Here is a 22,324-nt window from a genome sequence, read left to right as displayed (position 1 = left end):
AGCTGTGTATTCACTTGCACATCTGCTAGTAATGTAAGAAGCCATAAATGGCAACCACCTGTTATATGGCATCATTTTCAGGTCATCTATTGACTACTGTTATATCCAGACTTCTTTAACAGCTTATTGTGGAATTTTAACATTAAAATTTAAAGCTGAAGATTAACATCAGTGAAACAAGATTTGCTTTTCCTAACATACACTTATTCAACCCTTAAAACTGCTGAGTTTGTATAATAAACTTTCCGTCTTTCTCTTACTGGAAATGATTGCAAAAGCATTATACAATGATGTTTTAAATGTGACTAAAACATAAAACATTGTAAAATGTTGCATTATTTTCATTATTTCAATGACATTGTACTTGAGACAACTTTTTATACAAAAGCTTGGCTTTTAATGTGACAGCCAAATTCTATATGTATATTGAGTTTTATATGAATTATAAAGGAATGTAAATCTTTACTCAATTCTACATTGTGAATTTTTGTGCATTTAAGGAAAACTGTTTTATTTAGAAAGCAGAAAGAATGCCAACTACTCTTTGCATAGAGTTATATATAAATCCAAATGATTGATTTAATCAAAAAAATTTCAAATATTTTTCTATTTAGACCAAATATTTAAAGCCTACCTAGAGGCAGCTTCATTAAATTACATAAAAATTTCTTACTAAAGTAGCAGCAAGAATGTATTAGTTGTTTAACAATTACAAAAATGTAACATAAAATAAGATATGTTAACAGTTTTATAGAACAATCTTGAGTTGAGCAGGTAATTAAAAAACAGATCAGACGAGAAATAATCAACCTAAATAAAGTTAGTACTTAACTTATTTTAAAACGATTCAAAATTTAAGCACACATTTTTAAAATTGCTTATTTATGTTTCATTTCAAGTTTAATGTGCGCAGGCAGGAAAATTTGTTAGTTTGGTTTTAACACCGACTTATAAATAATTCTAGGTCATATCCTGGTGGTCTGCCCACCTTTCCGGCTTTCCTGTGTAACTTAAATAATCACATTTTCAGATAATGATTACTCTAATTCTGAACTTCTGAAATAAGTTACCTTCCAAAATCTGAACTTTCCTGGATTATTAACCAGTAATTACCAATTTGTCTGCAAGTGACCTACTACCAATCATTCAAGATAAATGACCACTAGACCCAATGTCCTAAATCAATTGTCACTTAGAAATTTCGCCTTGCCTAAGGATCGAAGCAGTGACCCTTGGATTACAAATATTATTGTCTTCCTAATGAGCTAAATGGTGAACAGGCAGGACACCAATGGCAGTAGAGGTAAAGGCGTGGCTCCAAACTCAGAACAGTTAGCTTGAGGTACATACAAATCATGACCATGATTTAATACAAGAATGTTCTCAAATGTCACTGGTGCTCAGCCTTGTTAAGGTGATGAACTCCATAGTCACTGGGATATTGCATGTTCAATGCTTTTGTTTTTTGCAATCAAGCCTAAACATATATGTATGTTAAACTTTGTCCAAAACTTAAAAATTAGCTTCCTCTTAACATAATGCTTTTGAAGTTTAAGCCTGGCAAAGATGCCAGATCATGTCAACACTAATATAACTGCTTTCAGTAGCATTGCACACAAATGGACCATACCTTGACATACAAATGAGGCGGGTGTTTCACCGGGGTGAACTCTGGACGAGACAAACACAATTCTCTTGCTTTCCTCTGGGTATAGATTGTCAGGATGGGTAATTGTGATCAGATCTAGCCGTCGCTGTTGCTGGTAACGAGAAAAATATACATCACATATAATTACATACATGTATAATATGCCGAGTATCATAACTGTAAAAAGATAATTTGAATTCTATTTTTAGATGCACATTTCATGTCTTTTTTTTTTTAATTAAAAGAGATGTAAGTGGAACAAGTTTGCTCCGATATTGACAATGAATAAAGTTATATCATTTTATAAAATTGCATCAGTCTTAAAACTACACTGTCAATCAGAATGAATCACATTTTCACATACTGATTCAGATATAATTTCTGACAGAATTTGGTAATTTTTCAAAATCAAAACTGGTCCCAGTGGCATACTGATTTCAGAGGTTACACTGTATTCTTCCCCTGCTTCTTGGGAGGGAGGCATTATAAATAATGCAAATATCAGTTAAATGGATAATGGAATAATGACTATGAGCCAAGCTGATGCATGTTTCAAGGGTATAATCAAGAGAATAAAGTTCGCTTATCTGCATGGAAGATACTTTCTCGTAAGAGACTAGATTTATCCTTGGCACAACATTGAATATTAAATGACTATATTTATACATTGTACCTTTAATGCAAAGTTTTTAACATTTTTATACAATCTTCCTACAAATCAGAGCGCAAAAATATCAATAAAAGAAAAAACAGACTTTTCCAACTGAAAATTTAGGGATATTTCAACAATGGTCTGTGACCTATAAAAGAAATATTTCTAGCAAATACATCCTTTTGTTCAGTGTGTTTCTTTACACCAATTTTAACAAATTTTTGGTAATATTTCATTGGTCAAACCACCTAACTAGATTTCCTGGATACCTAACAAGTAGTTATCAATTTCTCCTTCAGTGACCAACCACTAATCCCATGTGTTTCTTATTCAGTAGTAAGAGACAAATGACCATTACTGATTAGACTCAATGAAAAATTTCATCTTGATCAGGGATCAAACCAGGGACCAGTGGATTACAAACCACATGCGCTTCCTATTGTGCTATGCTTGAAAACTTACCACTGTTAGACAGAGGAGCTCTCTGCTAAAGTAGTCCATGTTTCTCTTTTCCAGATTATCCAGGTAGTTCTGTAGTCTGGTATACGAGTACGGATAGCAATATGAAAACTGGTAAACATCATCTTCGCGATCAAAAATAAATGCAAATGACATCACATAGTTTTTTCTGTGATCTGGACATCGATAATAATAAACATGTTTTGCTGGTATTCTGACCCTGTATAAAAATAAAGCAAGAATTGATAAAATTGATACACGTACATGTATTACACTAAAGTAAAAATGCAAGGGCTGTAACTCTAGAATATTTTGTGCATGTCATTTACTGAAATCTTAGAATCAATATTATACTTAATGACATTGAATCTAACATGACAGAAAACATTCCTCAATTTAAATTCATGAGTATATAACTGTATTTCAAGGAAATCATATAAATCAATACCAAATGACTGAAATATGACAATTGTAGTATGTATGACACTCATATGAAAAATTAACAGTAAGAATCTTGCATGGATTTTAGAGTTCTAAACATACATGCATCAACATACATACACAAGAGAGGGATTGGAAAGTAATGTGATTGATAGCTGGTTTAAGTAATTGACTGATGAACAGTTCAATGGAAGAGGCTTTATCAATCTTTAAATTTGAATCACTGTTTATCTACATCATACAAATACTTTAGGTATTAGATAATGTACGTTCAGTCAAGCATTTAAATGTTGTCACTGTTATTTCTACAATCTAGGAATAATTTATTCATGCTGTAATCACTATCTAACTTTCTCTGCAAATTACTCAACCAGTTAATTTAACTTAGATGTATTAATCCAGCATCTAACAATTTCAAATTCTTTCATGCGTACAAGACATCCATCTAACTTAGATGGTTAATATCTCTAGTGCCTGAAATAATGCAATTAAGTAGCATCTGTGATATTCCTCCTCTATATCAGCTATATAATTGCCATATTACAATTATTTAAAAATGTTACGACAAAATGTGTTGCTATAGCTAAACTTCTTAAAGTGAGTTGGTCTAAAATGGAAGGTCTGTATTACCATAAATAATTATGTTGATAGTATTTAGTATCAGACATAACAACAAACCATGAAAGAATTATAGACGGATTTTGTTGACAAGTGTGAGATACATGATCCGATATAATATATACTCACCAATATTACATTTCTCACATAGCAGATAATAAATCATTCCAGAACAAAATATCATTATACATCATATTCAAATGTTCATACTTAATCACCTAAAACTGTATCAAAAAAATTATCAAGCAATATTTTAGAAGAATATCTCAATTGAGCCGCCTCATGACAAAACCAACATAATGGATGGGTTTGCAACCAGCATGGATCCAGACCAGCCTGCGCATCCGCGCAGTCTGATCAGGATCCATGCTGTTCGCTATCAGTTTCTCTATTTGTAATAGAGTTGGTAAGCGAACAGCATGGATCCTGATCAGACTGCTCGGATGCGCAGGCTGGTCTGGATCCATGCTGGTCGAAAACGCACTATGTTGGTTTTGTCGTGACACGGCTCAATTGTTCTTTTTTAATAAATATTTGAAATACTTATGGAAAATGTGCCCATTGTAGACCAATCCACTTTAAAGTGATATGAAGCAGGTACTTGTGACCTTTCTCTGCCATTAAAGCAGGAAAACTGCTTCATCACACTATAAACCAACTGATTACAAATTAATATTCTATTATTAACATACAAAAACGGAAATATTCCTAAATGCTTCTTATTGTGCAGTTAAGCTGGCAGTAAATATTTTACTTCATTAAAGAAGACTGGACTATCAAATTTACCATTTTGGACGACTAGTTGACTTGACAAAGGGTGACATCCCCTCCCTGTACAAGGATTTTGTCTTGCTAAAATTCACCAGGTTAAATATCACTCTCTGAAAAAAAAAAATTAATACTATAATGCATAAAACACATAGCTGACAACATCTGAAATAGTTAGAAATTTTGCAGGAAGCACAACATGCATTCCTTTACTTGATAGTGTGTACCGTAATCAATTAAAAACAAAAACATATTGTACCCGGTTTATATATATATACATCAATTGTGTACATTATGATTAAAGAGCATTAGAGAGCTGTCGGTAGGACAGCAACGCTCGACTATTCTTAGTGCTTGATAGTAAAAAAATGCTTGATAGAGTTACCTCCTCCTGTTTACAGGTTGGGGTCATGATGGTGAACAAGTGTGCAAAGTTTCAAAGCCATATGTCAATGGACTTTGAAAATATTTGAACTATTACAAAAACTTTAACATAAATTCTAAGTCGAAAAAGGGGCATAATTCTGTCAAAATGCTTGATAGAGTTACCTCCTCCTGTTTCCAGGTTGGGGTCATGATGGTGAACAAGTGTGTAAAGTTTCAAAGCCATATGTCAATGGACTTTGAAAATATTTGAACTATTACAAAAACTTTAACGTAAATTCTAAGTCGAAAAAGGGGCATAATTCTGTCAAAATGCTTGATAGAGTTACCTCCTCCTGTTTACAGGTTGGGGTCATGATGTTGAACAAGTGTGCAAAGTTTCAAAGCCATATGTCAATGGACTTTGAAAATATTTGAACTATTACAAAAACTTTAACATAAGTGGTTACGCCGACGCCGACGCTCGGGTGACTGCAATAGCTCTACTTATTCTTATCGAATAGTCGAGCTAAAAAGTTAGTACACAGATTCCTAGCAATATAGTTTAACAATCTATCCAGTAATTAGGAAGATCATATGCTATGTACAATTTGTGTATCCCTATTAACTAATTACCGACTAATTAGCCTTTGTCACAAGAATAGAGCCAGGTCAGCCTGCACATCTGTGCTGTCAGACCAGGCTCTATACCGTTTGTAGCTCAATTTTTGTATTTTGATATTGACATCCCTTAAAGTTAAAATGCACTATTCCAATTTCAAAGCAGGGCAAATCCATTTCACACATTCAGCGGGTAGGGGTTAATAAAATCTCACAGGATAAAATAATATATTCATAACTTAAGTCTTATATACAGTATATAAATACCTGATCTGCCTTCACATTTTCTACTGTAAAATTAAACCACACCCTAAACCTTGGATTACAGGTGTCTGGTCTGATAAAAAGGTCATACTCATATTCTGTGATGTAGTCAACCCTACCCAGGTTTCCTGTAACATTTAAATAGCCTTGATCATTCACACATGCAAGAAGTAAATAAATTTTCAAAATCAAACCTTAAGCCAGCTGGAGGCAACTGAAAATATCCATACACATAGTGCAGACCAAGATCAGCCGGCACACCAGTGCAGTCAGATCATGTTCCACTATTCGCTATGTTCGCTATTCAGTCAGTAGTTATTTTGAAATTTTCTCCAAATATAATAAATGGTTTTGTCCAGATTGAAAGATAGACATGTTGATTTAATAAATTTAGCATTTAAGTCTTAAGAAAACTATACGAAGACTTAAGGAAAGGTATATATTATCTCAAGCCATATAACCTTTAATTGATTTATGTAAAAAATATGACCAAAAATGAAAATTTCATAAAAAATTTCATGAAACTAGAGGTTAGATGCTTTTCAATTATGCAATAGTCATTAATTGTAACAGCTTGAAAATAAAATCTTGATTATTTCACTTTGAGATGTGCAGGGGTAGAAATTACAACTTAGAAATAACTGAAGCACGATGTGCAAGGTCTTTGGTATCTCTGGGGCATTAACATTTACATACCACATTCAAAGCAGGCATCAAAGATGAGATGGCCCTTCTTTGGTCTTCCTGTAAAACCTGGTGGAACAACAGCGAACTTGCTGACATTTCCAACGACTGGTTCATCAGTACTATCTGACTCACTCCCTGAAAATAACATCAGATTTCATTATTTAACCTAAAGGGACAAAGACTTGTCTTATGTACTTGCCATGAATTCTATTTTATGAATTTAGAACTCTCTATTATAAGTAATGTTTCTCAATTTCAGTAATTGAGCTATTCAGCAACTACCTATGGAATAAAAAATTGACATAAACTATGCAGATTGCAAAAATAGTATTTTAATGCCAAAAACAAATATTTACATACACTGAAAAGTATTCATCCCAAAACAATGTTTTGAAAACATTAAGAATTTCTTTAATTGTATTGCCAGCTATTGCTGTAGTTCAAACTGAGTTACGTAAATACGTAAAAAAGTGGGAAACTGGGAGTGAGTCTGCCCCCAACAAGCAAGTGTGCTAATATTGTTTATCTTTCAGGGGTCCTTAAACTAGATACAGTCCAACTTGTCTTAAGCAGCCAGTTAATGGATGCAGTCATTTTGGCTGCTTAAAACAGGTGACTGCTAAATGGAGGATAAAGTTATTATTCAAATAAATTATTTCTACATGAAAAAGAATAGATATTAACTGCAACATGATCATCGACCCCCACCTGGTCAAGATCAATAGATTACGATTTCTTATACTAGTCTCAATATTTAAAATGCATGTGGTCATGAAGTGCCACCATAGTCTACAAGGGCGTCAAAACTAATGACTCTGGGATAATAAAAAGCCCTGGCTCACAATTTGTTAGACTAATTACACATGCATAACCTGTGTATCACCTGAAAACGTGATGGCACTACGGTCTACCAACACATTTTGTCCAATATGTATGGCATGCACATTTTCTTAAAGGCACAAATAATTGAAAATGCACTAAATTACACGTAGATTTAGACTGTTAACAGATACGGTTTAACACTTGTAGAAAGTTCAGCAGTTCAGTGTAGACCTGTCATTCCCCGTCTAATGAAATCAATGCATTTGTGAATCTTACCAAAAACATTCACAAAATGTAAATATAATGATAAAAATACAAGATGGAATTATTAATGAACCTCTTAAATCGTTTAAAATGCTTCTAGGCAACAGTAAACAAACCTGAATCTGCTTTTTTGTCGGCCATGTTTGGTTCCCACATAAACATTGAACGGTTTACAGTATTTGATTATTTTGCGATCGCTCATTGGTTACAAATAAAAACCAGTCTATACGAACATTTTCGTTTGGTTTCCTAATAAATATGATAAACTGACCTAGACATACATATTTAATGTAAAAATATATAAAAAGCACCCGTTGTTACATGTTATTTGAGTAGTGGGAGCACTCATTCTTAAAAATATTATATTTGAAATCCGCGCCGTTTTAGCCAAATAACATGATAACTAGTTTATCATTGATCGACAAATAGAGTTCTTTTTCAGATAAGATTCATTCATTTTCAGCTCCAACTAATTTATGATTTGATAATAAAAATCTATTATGAGCATTAAATAAACTGAATGCTATAAACGTTAAATCGTATCTGTTCTATTTAACAAAAATATGAAGAAATATTACGCCGCGCTCAGCATCTCAAATTAGCATATTCATGAGTTGCTTTGATTCAGCTTACGATGTATTGATTTATTCCGGTAGCATTGTTGTTATCTAGTTTTATTATACCTTTCAATTGTTTTATTTCTGTCCCTCCTTAGTGCAATCTTGAGTCATTGATTTATTATCATTTTCCTTGTTTCAAAATTTTGTTACGTTCTCTTAGTATCTAACAGATTTGAAGCTGGAACACGCTGAACGGGCGGTTGATTATCAGTCGTACGCCATTTTCTTTGGTTCTATCCTTTCCTGAAAGTCTGCAACCCTTTTATTTTTGTTTAAAGCGATTAGTTTTTGGAATCTGAGGAATAATTCTGATCGAGGAAGTGGTAAGTTTCAAATGTGTGTTGTAAGGTGTTGTAGATTCTTCTTCATTCGAGTATGCCAATAAATATGCCTGTAAATAGTTGCTAAACGTCCCTTTGCAGACATGATCAGGTAGGGTCCCTTAGCAAAATTTTCCCAGAATTTAGAAAAAAATAAGGTCATTCGAGTTTTTATTGTCGCAAAGAAGCATTTAGATGACTTAAAGTGAATGTGATGACAGTCTTTATGTTAGTTTTGATATTATTCATTAATTTTAATAAGAATTTCCCAGTATTCTTGCTATTTATAGATCTACTAACATCAATCATGCCAAATCATGGGATACGAAAAACAAAAGATTTGGAATATTTTCTACAAATTTAAAACAATAATAAAATCATGGTTCTGGCGATGCCACAGATAAAGCTAACGTTTCTGCGGTTTAAATTTCTCACACTTATAAATCTGTTCTCGTTTGGAGAATCGTAACATATTCGTGACCTTACAGTATGGCAAGAAAAAAATATTTTTTGCAAAATTTCAGCTGGCGTGTCCATTTAGTCAATGTTCAAGTCATGTGTCTTAAATTAAGTTTAAAAAATATATTTGAAAGAACCTGCTGTACAAAACTGTATGATAAATATGACATAAAAAAAACTTGTTACAAAATATACCTCCGCCGATAGACTAGTAGATCTAGATCATGGAAGAAATTGTTAAATTATTTCTATTAAAAACTATTAATGCATCTGCAGACATTTAATAGCATTTATTTGTAAAGTAAAATTATCGGATTTCTACGTAGCAACACCTTTAATTTATTCGATTACACGGCATGTGTAAAGTAGCGCGTGCCACTTACCGTAACGGGACGTTTTGATTGGCTACTGTCGGCAGCTGGCAGCTACTGGGCCCTCCCACAAAAATATTGAGAGGTCATGAAGTAAACTCTTTTCATCACTTGTGCTGTAGACATTCAGTTAGGCAGTTTAGTTCCTATGATTTTAAGTTTTATTTCGCCGATTAAGGCAGTGGATACATCAACCGTTCAAAATTCTTCCCTTGAATAGCATCCCGGTTGTCTACCAGAATCCGTTTGCTCAAATGCAGGTCAGTTCCATTTTCTGTAATTTCAATATTCATGTGTTTTCTTAGTCTAGGTTGATAAAAGATTTATGCTGTCATCGGTGATTATTCTTTAGTAACAATTAAATCAGAGATGGTGATTTAAGATAAATATTTGGAAATTCGACGGAAAATGTCTGAAGTTATTAGAATTCAGATATCGTGGAATTATTTATTGGTAAATTCAGTATGAAGAACTTTTACACGGCTGGTGAATCATTTCTACACATCAGACATTGCAAACAGATGCTAATATTGCTGCTGACAGGCTAAAATGAATTACTTTATCATGTACAATCACATGTGTATTTAATTCTGTCAGTCTTTATGATAGTGGAATGGTGAAGCACTGGATTCCAGTATAGTGTCAAATGTTCTGTACAGTACTGACATGTACATTTATTAGATTCTACATTGATTCTTGTTATAATTGTTGGAAATCTACAGATGCTTAGGGTAAAACAGTTAAACTGAATTAAAAGTGTTAGTCAATATGGCTACACTTACCACAAGCACTGAAATTTCAAGCAAGAACTTCATCAAATATGTTTGAAATAAAAAGGATAATTATACAGAAACAACATTTGATTTTCCAATTACATGTATATATAAGCCCATGATCATTGAATAAAAAAAAATACAGTGCACATTTTATCAGTACCAATCCTCATCAGATTCATAAGAATGTACTTGTGTGCTGTATTATAACTATTAAATTTCAAGAAACAAGTATATACTTATGAAAATGGTATATTCAGAATTCTAGAAACAATGTATTTTGTTTAAATGGTTATATAAGGTATATATTGTACAATAAAACAATTTTTTCCACATTAAAGAATATTTAAAGAATTGGTGGTGTTAACAAAGGCTGAATAACTAACGTCATACATGACTTGAGGCACACGCCAGCTGTCTTTAGTTGAACGCTTCACTTAACATTCTTTTGTTAATTTCCATAGTAACCAATGGTTTTATTCAATATAGAAATGAGCATATTTCTACTTGGTGTTTTTAATCAATAAGTGAAAATAAGATCAAAGTTCTTAACATTAGGTTTGGAAATATTAATTTTAATAATATATAATATATTAATTTAAACAATCTAGATCATCATCATGTCATTTGCCAACCTTTTTAATTAGAGACAGAATGTTCATAAGGTCAATTTGACAATCAAAGAAACTTTTGCCACAGAGTTAATTTAATAATAAGTGGAAGAAATTTAAAGCTATATTGAAATATTAAAAAGTATAAAACATTTTTGATATTGTATTTAAATTTTAGATAATTAGGGTATTGCTGGTAAGATATAAGTAATTCTCATAGTTTAATAAGTTCTCCAAAGCTTGACTGTGGAATTATTTATTATCACCATTACTATCTGTTTAAAATGAATGTATTGTTTCCAATCAAACCAAAGGCTTTCAACAACTATCCATCTTTTAACATTGTTTTGACTAGCGGAATATTTTATGTACATAACATTTAAAAGAGATTGAGACCATCTGTTACTAGTTCTTTGTGTAGTAACCTGCCAGGCATAAAAGAAGCAAGCTGACACAAAGATTTTATCAATAATATGCGTTTAATCTTAGAATCAACTCACTGAATCATAGATATTTTGTATATGTAGAGTTTTACATTGAGTGTTGAAGATTGCATATATAAAAGGGGTAACAGATGTGAAAGTAATTAAAACTTGAGAAATCTTGTGTGTAGCATCCCAGATTTCAAGCGAACTTACACAAATTTTAGACATTATCTTGAAATGTAAGAGAGTTACCAGTCTCTGTTTTATAGTTTTAATCCTATAAGATCTTTGGTATAGTATGTGTTTGTGCGAAAGAAAAACAAACAAAAAACTATAGATATGTATGAAAGTTTTTCATTCATAGATAAGAGAACCCAAAATCTTAACAGCAATGCTGATTCCTTTACTTTCATTTTCAGACAAAAATTACAAAATGATGTCCTATAAAAAGGTATGGTTTCTTAGGTTTTGTTGAGTTGTTTTTGTATTATATGCAGCATTTTATTAAAGATGCAAATTTTTATAAGTTTGTTATTGTCCTTGTTTGCTTTATGATTAATTTTCGTTTTTCAGTTCAGATATTTGGTAGCCAGTCAGTTTCCAAGTGATAAAAGTCATGAAAATAATAACCACCTAAAAAAAGGAATTTCTTAAATAATTTTCTTTTTGTTTTTTGAAACTGAGAATGGAAATTGTTTTAAAAGACCAATAAAAACAAAACTAGAATTAAAAAGAATAATGCTTCGGAAAAAAGTGAATTTAATTGAGTGTGAAAATTAATTTGTTATGATATTAAATCCAAGAAAGGAAGAAAGTGAAATAATAACAGGAGATAATTTTTTTTATTATTTATTTTTCTACAGCTTTTACACCATTTTTCAACATTATTTGATCATTTTATTTTTTATAGTTTTTAGTTCAGAATTTCATTTGTATATTTTTTCTTTTACAAAAAAATGTTATGTACTTATAATGTTGTTTTTACAATTTAACTGGGGTCACAAAAGAAGAAATACTTGTTTCCCTATTTTGTTTCACACATTCATGTAGAAAAAAGAACTGAACTGAAATGTTTTAATTTTTTTTTACTATAAAAGAAACAAGTTTAAACCACAGTCAGAATAGCATCAGTAACTAAGCTTGGTAAAAGTCTAAAAGTAGTTAATAATTGGGCTATTGCATTGCATGGGTTTTGTAAGGCAATTCCACTCAAACTTGCTGCAAGTCAAAAGGTTTACAAAAGAATATTGAAATATTTGCTTACTTAAAATTCCATGACATAAAAAGTAAGGGAAACAAATATTTTACTCCTATTTTTTGACCTTGTTTTTTTCATATGATTATGATAATTTTCAGTTTTGTAACATTTTGTTTCGTTGTTATTCTGTTGTATATTTTTTAAATTTGGTAATGCATCTTATGTACTGAAAATAAAAAAGCAAAATGCTGGCAAGATGTCGTTATTTTATTTATGTGTCAATGGTCTTAACACAATTTTTGTAATATTGTTGGAATATTTAAGTACAAAAAGTTAATTTGTTTTTTATATGAAGTGACATCATTCCTGGAATGGAAAGGAATATAAAAATATGAATGTTAACTTATATGGTTAAAAAAAACAAAGAGATCTGTTGTTTATAAGCCAAAAAAAAAATGGAACTGCTGAATTAAACAGTTCTATATTTCTTTTAATTCCATCTATAAATGAAGAAATGGCATTTTGTGGAAGACTGAACTTTACTGCCAACAGCCAAATTTTAAGATTGATGTAAGATAAATTACATAATTTTTATGAACTTCAAACTTTAATGAGTTTGACTGTGGAATATTTTATAAATATATGTAACAAATTGTTTTTGAAATCATATTCTTGAAAATGGATATTAGTTTCAATAAAATTCTGAAGAAAAAAAAGCAAGAATTAAAACTTTTGATGGCTTTTCTGGGAGATCATTATCATCATTATGATTGGAATTACTAATTATCTCGACCCCAGCAAATGTTGGAATTGTCCTAGCAGATATAGATTGGTATTGAGCTGGTGAATAGGTTTGATTTATCAATGTACTGAGATAATTGTGAACAATAGTTACATGTATAATAATTACTTCTGATTAAACTAACAAGATGATTTCCATTAGAACAAAAGTTCTAGATTTGCTATGTTAATCAAATGTGCTGATGTTTAATGCTATACGTTTTTTTAATTTATGTTAAGATCGAAAGGTTTCACAGGCAGATAGACTTTCTACACAAATTTTTGGTATATCTTAAAAGTAGAAATATATACCGGTATGTCACAAAGGGAAAATGTATTTAGGCCAAGTTTTTTCCTTCTTCTTTCCTGCCATTATGTGTATCAATATGCTATGTGAGGCAATTACCTGAAAGAAAATTCTGCTAATACATCATTCAGTAGATATGTTCCTCATTTTGATGGTGAAGTTGTGTAAACAGACATGTGTATCTTGTGAGAGCTTATCAGTTGTAAAAGATAGTCTAGACTATCTAACTCACAGATCAGATCTTTCTAGATCTGACCTGTATCCGAAATATTTATCTTTACACAGTAAACTTGGTGTATGGAAGTTTTTAAGATGTTAAATGGGATGATCTGCTATGCTTCTTAATGATAATATTTTGATATGTGTGTGGAAATAATTGATGAATAGTGAACACATTTGTAGTGCTATATAATTAGTAAGATTTATATGTGAGGGGAAAATGTTTACAGATATTAAAAGAGAGCCTGGAAGATTTCATATTTCTAACTTGCCATTCTAGATAAAGATCAACATCCTTCACGATTTTTTTTTAAAGTCAAATTTTTTTTTGTTGGGTTGTTTTTTGTTGTTTTTTTCTGAATAAAAAATGTGAAAACCTACAGGGGTTCGCAGATGACTTCTTTAAAAGAGACAGAAGTTTCTTTAGTTCATGTGTATAAAAGCATATATTTGTTTGCTATTGTTATACATTAGGGATGTCTCTATTTGCAGATAACACAACCACTGGAGTTATCTCCAATGGATCACGCGGTCCTTCATCACTGTTGATGTTCGCGGATACCATTGATAGGTTGGCCCAAAACGAGGCCGAGCACTTGCTCCTAGTCTACGTTTGGGATATAAATCTGCATTGCTAATGAGAAAGGAACAAATGAAAATGAGGTGAAAGTCAAGTTCTTATAATACAATTTATTTAAAGTGAATAGAAAATCATTTTCAAGCAGAGCAAAAAAACTTAAGAGAGAATTGACCAATTATCGGGGAAAAAGTGTTTCGTCCCAGGGACTCAACAGCCCTTTTTTTCTTTCCTCCCTGGCAATTTTAGCGAGTAAATTGATATGTTTACTCAGTAAACGCGAACACTGTTATACATTAGGGATGTCTCTATTTGCAGATAACACAACCACTGGAGTTATCTCCAATGGATCACGCGGTCCTTCATCACCAGCATGCCTCACAGCTCCATCAGAATGGTGGTACCACGTCACCTGCATCGACAGAATCGCAAACGGATGATTGCTCCAAGACAAACCTAATTGTAAACTACCTTCCACAAACAATGACCCAGGAAGAAATAAAGGCGCTGTTCTCAAGTATTGGCGAGGTAGAGAGTTGTAAACTCATCCGAGACAAACCCACAGGTACCAAATTTTAAGTCAAGATTTTTTTTGTGTGGTTCATTGCAAGGGGCTTGGTGTGAAACTGTATTTTAATTTGACTGTACCATTTCAGTAGGAAGCTTTTGTTTTGTTTAGTTGAAGTTAAATTGAATTCTTCAATTATATGTACTCATCATTTTAATTAAGTTGAATTAAGTTTAAAAGCAAAGGTAATTTAAATTAAAGGCAGTATCACAAAGAAGTTGGAGTCATAAAAAAGGGAGAACAGGGAGAAAAATGTTACAAACTTAGTTCCACTGACTGTTCACATCTTCAGACATTGGTCTAACAGAATGTATCATTACTGGTAAATCAATGAATTTGCATTCTCAATGATATATTCTACAAAATCTGAAAATGGGATATATGTCCAGTAATGTGGCATTTTCTTCTATGGGTCTGTAATCATTGGCATTCTATGTCTTACTTAATTTAAATGGCATGCAAATTAAAGAGTAGTTCAAGTAGAGATTCCAGCTTTGAAAACAGCTCTTATGAAGAGTATCGATTATACATGAATGATCTAACAATTTTTGTAGAGAAGTTCAATAAACTTGTCTTGGCTGAAGTTTGATTACACTGTATGCCAAATAAAGAATGATGTATCAGTTTTACTGTACACAATCCTAGGCAAGTGATCACCCATTGCTTGTGAAATGATCCCAACAATTCTCGAGAGATCACAAAAAAGTGATGTACAATTCAATATTGATTTTCTACTGAGCTTTTAAAGAAATGTTTTATCTTGTCCAGAAGAGATGAGGAGCCGATATACAAATAGAAAATGTCAGTCACTGTCTCCCAAAAACGTTGTTTATTAGATGGATTATTTATTCAGGAGGTGCGGAAATCTTGCAAAATATTTGGAAAAGAGAAAAATATTATTTGACAATGGCTGGCGGTATATGTCCCTCACTAGAACCGATAATTACCTTTTTGAGCTGTTTTCAGCGATTTATCAATAAATGACAGGTTAATAATACCAACACTATCAGATAAAACTGAAGAAATTATAGATTGGATAAAAGACATTGTGTAATTTCAGCTAGATGTGGGAACATTTAATAGTTTTCTATTCATCTTTTCTCCCATAAATGTCTGAAAGAGTGACATCCATTTATTGCTGAAGTCCTATATTGCTGAAGCAAGTAACACTTTTATAGATCTACTGTTTTTGGTATCATTTAAGGTTGGGGCCAAATAATGAAAAAAGTTTATGGAATTGTACTAAGAGTTTTTCATGTTTTATTTTTAAAAAAGCTAATATAGGTCTATTTTTGATTTGGCACCTGAATTTGGGTCATACAGGGCAGCATTTGTCTGGGTCAGATAGGGTCAGTTAGTTCATTAAGTCTATAATTAGATCATTGCATCATATGAAAGATGTGACACCTGTCAATCAAACATGAGGAAAACATATTGGCACATTTTAAAACAATGGCTTTTCCTGCCAAAAAAAAATCTGACTTGGTTACTTGAATTACTTACAATATTTCAATGTTTTGTTCCCAGTCACCTTTTGTAAATGAAGCTGAACTTTAAAATAATTGAGTTTGATAATTCAGTATTGTTCTTTTAAATAATTATAGTAATAACAAAAAAACCTTTAAAGATGAATTAATTATTTATGTATAAATACATTTAATATTCCACTTGGTTTGATATTAGTTCTAATAAAAGTTCTAAAATATTTTCAGTTTGATAATTTTGGCAGTTTATAGAACAATTTTCTGTAACTTTAAACCATGTATGTTAAATTGAAAACAACAATGAACATGTAATCTAAATAATTAGAAGCAAGAAAACTGCAACACAAAAAGGTGATGGATAGTGATGCTACTCTGTTATAAATGATAGATAAGTAATAAAAAGATCAACCATCTGTTCGGCCATATGTGAAGTGTTTTGAAGTTGTTAATTAAGTCACCAGATGTATTGATTTTTTATCCTATTTGAAAATCAATAGCATATTGGAATGAAGTGACAGATGTGCTAGAAATGTCTCATAATTTATATGGATGAAAAGATTAAGGAAGCAGTATATTTATCTAATGAATTTCAGAAGAAAGACTCTTAACAGGTGAAAATCGATCTTAGGATAGACTTGGCCTTTTAATCTGGACAAAATCTTATTTAGAATCAAATATGCAAGTATTGACAGGGTAATATAACATCTATATAGCAGATAATAAATTGTCAAAACAAAATATTGTTTTTCATATAAAGAATGTTCATACTCAATGACTTTAGTGGAAATCCAACAAAAATGTATTTAACCAATTAAAACTTGCTAATTACTAGTTAGATTAGTTCAGTCTAAAACTAATTCTCTGACTGTAGGTAATGTCAATAAGTCTGCTTTGTAATTCTGTTTGGCATTGTCTAAGGCAAAATGATACAAGTGTTTGTACAATGTGTAAAGATTTGTGCTAGGGTTTATGACTTGGTTTAGGCACACATGGTAGATACATTTGTTGTGAACATTGACTGTTGAGTGACACAGCACTGAAGGCATATATATACCAGTAGTCCACATTCATTTCTAACTGTGTTGTAAGGTGCCTGCAGGCCTGAAGCACAATCATACAGATTGTTTTCTTGGTAGGCAAGCCAAAAATGTTTTGCCTGAAAAAAAAAGCAAAATATGTGAAACAATGTGGGCTAGGGAATTGACAAGTTTGGCAAATAATTACATTGGTGAAAAATTAAATGTTTGTCTGGAGGCGATTTTTTCTATAGACACACCACTGCTGAAGCCGAGAACAGGTTTAGAACCTACAATACCTTTCTGTTCTTCTTGTTTTCTATTTCATTAATCTAAGTGAAGTCTGGACATAGTGAATGCCAAGTCTTTATGAACATACTGTGTGAGCGGTTGAGCAATTCTGTTGGCCTGCCAGTGAAATTGAACTCTTCGCATCTCATATATCTCCATTATACTCCCTTCTTGCCAATATCCATTAGTATTAATATAATATTGATGAAACATTTCATAATTTTAAAAATATTTGCATAAAGCTGAAATTTTTATAAAAAGATGAGGGAAAAATGGGTGCATATTATATGCTCATGCATTATATATTGATAAAGGGCCAACACTAGTAAGGGTATCATCATATGATACGAAAGAACATTAAGATTATGCTTTAATATAATTTTTTATGTTTTGTATATTTTAGGACAGTCGTTAGGATATGGTTTTGTAAACTACAAGAATCCAACGGATGCAGACAAAGCTATCAATACACTGAATGGTTTACGGCTTCAGAACAAAACTATCAAGGTATGTTGTGCCTGTCACCATTTAGTTGGCTTCTGTCAACTCATCAAGGCTACTTTATGCATATGTTATTACTAAATGTTGAAATTATTAAAGTAAACACTGGTTGTAATGCGTAAAATGTATTGTTCGTGAAACTTTTCATTTAATACAAAAAAATGACAATTTGAATTGACAAAACAAAACATGTGTCCTGGTTAACTTTATTCCTCCCATGGTAAAATTAAAACATTTAAATTAATTGATTCACCCTTATGCTTGTGAGAAGAATTGTAAAATTTTATTGATCAGTTACATGGTTTTTTGTCAGTGAGACAAAGTTCTCCTTATTATGTAAAACAAGAGCACAGAAAAACCTCTGCAAGTGTCTCGAGTATTGACCGGTTTGAAGATGATATTTGCATATAGATAGCCTGATCTTCAGGATATTTTCCAATCCTTTAGCAAAAGTGCTCCCTCTATTGCATTTCAACATTGTAAATTTCCTTCAGAATGCCTTTACAGTCCTGGAAATTTTTTTTAGATGGAAACAAATTGTATTCACACACAAAAATTTCAACTGCATTATAACCAGGTTTTAGATGAAACAACAGAATAGTTTTGTATCATTGGAGCTTACTTTTAAGGCAATATTTTAAAATATTATTTTTAACAAAAATGGCAGGGATTGCATATAATAGAAAAAAAGCCTTGATGAAAGTTGACATAATATCTTTCTTTACATTACTAATTCCATATTTTTACTAATTTGCAATTTGTTAAAGATATCATTTACCTTTGTACTCTCGTTTAAGTTTGAATGCTGTTTCACAACAAGTTCTAGAATTAAAGTGCATACTTTACAAATAGATATTTGTTTAAGGCATTGGGACACCTTTGTTTGTTTGTGTTTTTTTTTCATGCTCTGTTTTTTGTTTCATACACATCAAATAGCTTAATTTTGATTTATTTGGAATTTGCATTAAAAGTAGTTAAGTCCAGTCTTTCTGTTGAAAGCACATTACAGGGAAAGTCTTTAATTTGGCATATCTTGGTTTTTATGGTACTTTTGTTTGTTAGTTATCTTTCTCTTTTTTTCCTTCTTTTTTTTTTTATCTGAAATTCATACAAAAAATACTACTACTTGAGATATATCATCGATAATTAGATTGGTTCTTTTATTTTAATGTTAAATTTTCTTCCCCAAAAAAATATTTTCATTAAAAAAGGTGTCCTGAAGCCTTAAAGCTTTCTTCATATAGGTTTTATGACAATTTTTGATTGTATTATTTGGGAATTGGGTTCACTTTTAGAATGTTGTAGAAAAAAACTAAATTTTGAATGTGTGATTTATTTCTTGTTATTGACATGAATAAGGTCTTTTGGTTCAAGTCTTGTAATAATTATTGCAATGACACTTTTTTCATTTTAACCCAGAAGTTTTATTTCGATATTTTTGGACATTTTTTACTCCTTTGGTTTTTTATTTGTATCATTATTTGCAGTCGTTTTTTTGTTAGACAAATTTATGTTTCCTTTTTATTTGCCCGAAAACTTTGAATGTAATTAATGTAACACCCGGTTACATGTCCTATGTGACTTAGTGACAGTTTCTGTATAGAACTTGTGTAGCAACAGTTGACGCGTTTTGTGTATCTCCATGTTTAAAGTGTTGATGTGCTAGTTGTGTTTCTTGAAAATAACTCTTAGTATATAGGAAACGAAACAAGTTTGTGGATATAATGTGCGCTATTACTAAAGGCGTCATCACCACGGTAACTGGACAGGAATCTGCTGTAATCAGGTTTGGATTTATAAACTGAACATTTCCATCATATCATTAAGGATTTACAGGGACATCATTCAAATAGTTACAGGGAGTGACAATGAGTTATTTAGTGAATAGAACTGAACTTTCCGAGGATGGCATGTGGACTAGTACACACATAAAGGCCTAACATATCATAATTTCTCCTATTTTCCATCTTTATTTCTGCTTTCTTTTATTTTTTGTTATGTAAAATAACCACCTTAAGTTTATTTCTTTTTTAATCCAAAAACTCTCTCCTTCACTTTGTTGCTATTTTTTAGATTATTTTTATTTCCATTGAATTATTTTAAATTCGGGAGGAACCACGTGTGCAGTTACTACCATGATTATTTCTTTTTCCAATTATTTATTGATTTTTTAACCTCGAAGAATTTTATAATTTCAAGTTTTCAGTTATCTAATTGGTTTGATTTTGTTTAGTTTTTTGTACAGCCTGATGATTTCATTTATTTCAGGTCTCGTTGGCTCGACCCAGTTGTGAGTCTATAAAGGGAGCAAACCTATATATCAGTGGTTTGCCAAAATCCCTTACTCAGCTGGATTTAGAAAAACTTTTCTCGAGTTGCGGACAAATCATTACTTCCAGAATTCTATATGACCAAAATACAGGTATAACAACATTACAGCCTTTTGGTATGGTACAAGATAATACCCCACCCTGCCCAAAACTACTAAAAGTCACTGTTAGGGAAGTAGGGTTAGGCCAAATAAATATTAAAGAAATCTAATTATGCAAAATATCATTTTTAGGTGTCAATTGCACGGCCCAGTTGCGAAGGTATAAAAGGTGCAAATTTATACATTTGTGGCCTACCTAAGTGTCTTGCGCAACCAGACCTTGAGAAAATCTTCTCCTTCTGTGGACGGATAATCACGTCTCGAATTTTATACGATAGCAATACAGGTTAGATACGTTCACCGTTCGACGTTCAATTTCTACATTTCAGTCGCAGAATTTTTAGTGTTCGTGTTACTCAATTTTAAAGTTTAACGTTGCCTATATATACAATCACTGCCTTTAGCATCCAGTTGAGTTCTTTGTGCTCTTGTTTACACAGATGTTTGCATGCAGGTTATATTCTTAGAGTTGCAAGTTATCCCCCTTGGAAGGTCATGGGCAGAGTTGTCTTTTTCTATATTGTCTAATTTCTCCGTATATTTATGATTCTTTTAATTTTGTTGTTGTTTTGTGTTAAGTTTTGATTGGTTACATTTCTATTAATCATATTAGTTTTTTTTTCAACTGCTTCTAACATTGTTGTGGTAACATTTGAATTTTTATAAGATTTGTACTTTTTCATATTTCTATGTCATTTTATATTATAAAGTTAGTACCTATATTATTTTAAAATCTTTTTCAAATATTGTATGAGGTGACCATAATTTATTTTAATAACAAAAAAATATTCAACCTTTTAAAGATTATGTAAATGTATGAGAAAAACAGACACAGTGGAAATCAAATGAATCATATTTATTTGCTCTTTGCAAAAAGATGACATCGTATAATGGTTGTAGGCAATTAGCAATTTGTAAACATTGGCCGAGTGCTCATTGATGCAATCCTTGTAATTAGCAATTGTACTGTTTCCCAGCATTACATTAATGGAAGGATACCTCCGCATGCCATGTTTTGCCTGTTAAGACATCCATGAATTCAAAGACAAAGAAATTGTCGCCCTTGGCTTTATGTATAAATCCAAGCCAGCTTGTACTTCGAAACAGTCTGACTAGACTCAATACTGTTGGGTTTTAAAATTTATAAGTTTGATCTTTAAACTTCCTGAAATCAACTTTACTTGATATACTGACAGACAAAGCCAGTGCTGCATATTTAGCTGGAAAAGACGTCATAAATAAAGCTGATGTGTATCTAGATTTACATAGAAAAGTGATTTACTGTGTATCATTTGAATTAGCTACAGATATATTTTATATAGTTGTCAATGTGATAGAGGCTTCAAATTATTAGTAAACAAGTCTGGAATGATTCTCTTCTCTGTGTCTATTTTTCCTCATGAATATGAATAAGCTTCTGATAGCTTCAAAGATTTAAATAACAACAAATTATGCTCTCCTCATACATTGCTTTTAATAAGAAATGATTCAAATTACCGTAATTAAGTAAAAATTAGGGAGAACAAAAAACAAACTTGTATATTAAAAATGAATGAACAAGTACAGTCAACTTCCAAACAGATTCAGCTTTGGCTTATTTCAAAATCTGATGAAAAATTTCATAAAGTTGAAAATTTAATGTCTTTTGAAAGAAGAAAAAAAAAATCACAATATATACAATTGTAGAGCAATAAATAAGGCTGTTTTTGTTTTGAGATTTGGCTGTATCATTTTGTAATTGTTATAACATGTGCAAGAAGACATCC

General features: G+C 31.5%; 2 protein-coding genes across 9 annotated transcripts in view; one reads left to right on the top strand and one right to left on the bottom strand.

Moving 5' to 3' along the window:
* The window catches only part of LOC132734306 (cytosolic carboxypeptidase 6-like), a 50,685-nt gene extending 42,764 nt beyond the window's left edge, over positions 1 to 7,921 (bottom strand). For 2 of the 3 annotated variants that reach the window (XM_060721020.1, XM_060721019.1), the window contains exons 1-6: positions 7,724 to 7,894; positions 6,531 to 6,656; positions 5,838 to 5,962; positions 4,605 to 4,699; positions 2,763 to 2,979; positions 1,631 to 1,760 (exon numbers count right to left, since the gene is read on the bottom strand). In XM_060721020.1, the coding sequence (XP_060577003.1) occupies positions 1,631 to 1,760; positions 2,763 to 2,979; positions 4,605 to 4,699; positions 5,838 to 5,962; positions 6,531 to 6,656; positions 7,724 to 7,769 (739 nt within the window). In that variant the 5' untranslated portion in view covers positions 7,770 to 7,894. Of the gene's footprint in view, positions 1 to 1,630; positions 1,761 to 2,762; positions 2,980 to 4,604; positions 4,700 to 5,837; positions 5,963 to 6,530; positions 6,657 to 7,723 lie in introns of all 3 variants that reach the window. The other variant, XM_060721018.1, reaches the window with a different exon arrangement.
* A 280-nt stretch (positions 7,922 to 8,201) lies between these two features.
* LOC132734307 (ELAV-like protein 3) overlaps positions 8,202 to 22,324 on the top strand; it is a 39,865-nt gene continuing 25,742 nt past the window's right edge. Inside the window, exons 1-5 of one of the 6 annotated variants that reach the window (XM_060721022.1) lie at positions 8,202 to 8,259; positions 11,606 to 11,637; positions 14,586 to 14,832; positions 18,030 to 18,133; positions 20,691 to 20,844. In XM_060721022.1, the coding sequence (XP_060577005.1) occupies positions 8,217 to 8,259; positions 11,606 to 11,637; positions 14,586 to 14,832; positions 18,030 to 18,133; positions 20,691 to 20,844 (580 nt within the window). In that variant the 5' untranslated portion in view covers positions 8,202 to 8,216. The other 5 variants (XM_060721021.1, XM_060721024.1, XM_060721023.1 and 2 more) reach the window with 5 other exon arrangements.

The sequence above is a fragment of the Ruditapes philippinarum genome, unplaced genomic scaffold (assembly GCF_026571515.1).
Source record: "Ruditapes philippinarum isolate M1 unplaced genomic scaffold, ASM2657151v2 ctg51_1_1_1_1, whole genome shotgun sequence".
Taxonomy (NCBI): Eukaryota; Metazoa; Mollusca; class Bivalvia; order Venerida; family Veneridae; genus Ruditapes; species Ruditapes philippinarum.
The sequence above is the reverse complement of the archived record's forward strand: the minus strand, read 5'-3'. Positions and strand labels throughout refer to the sequence as shown.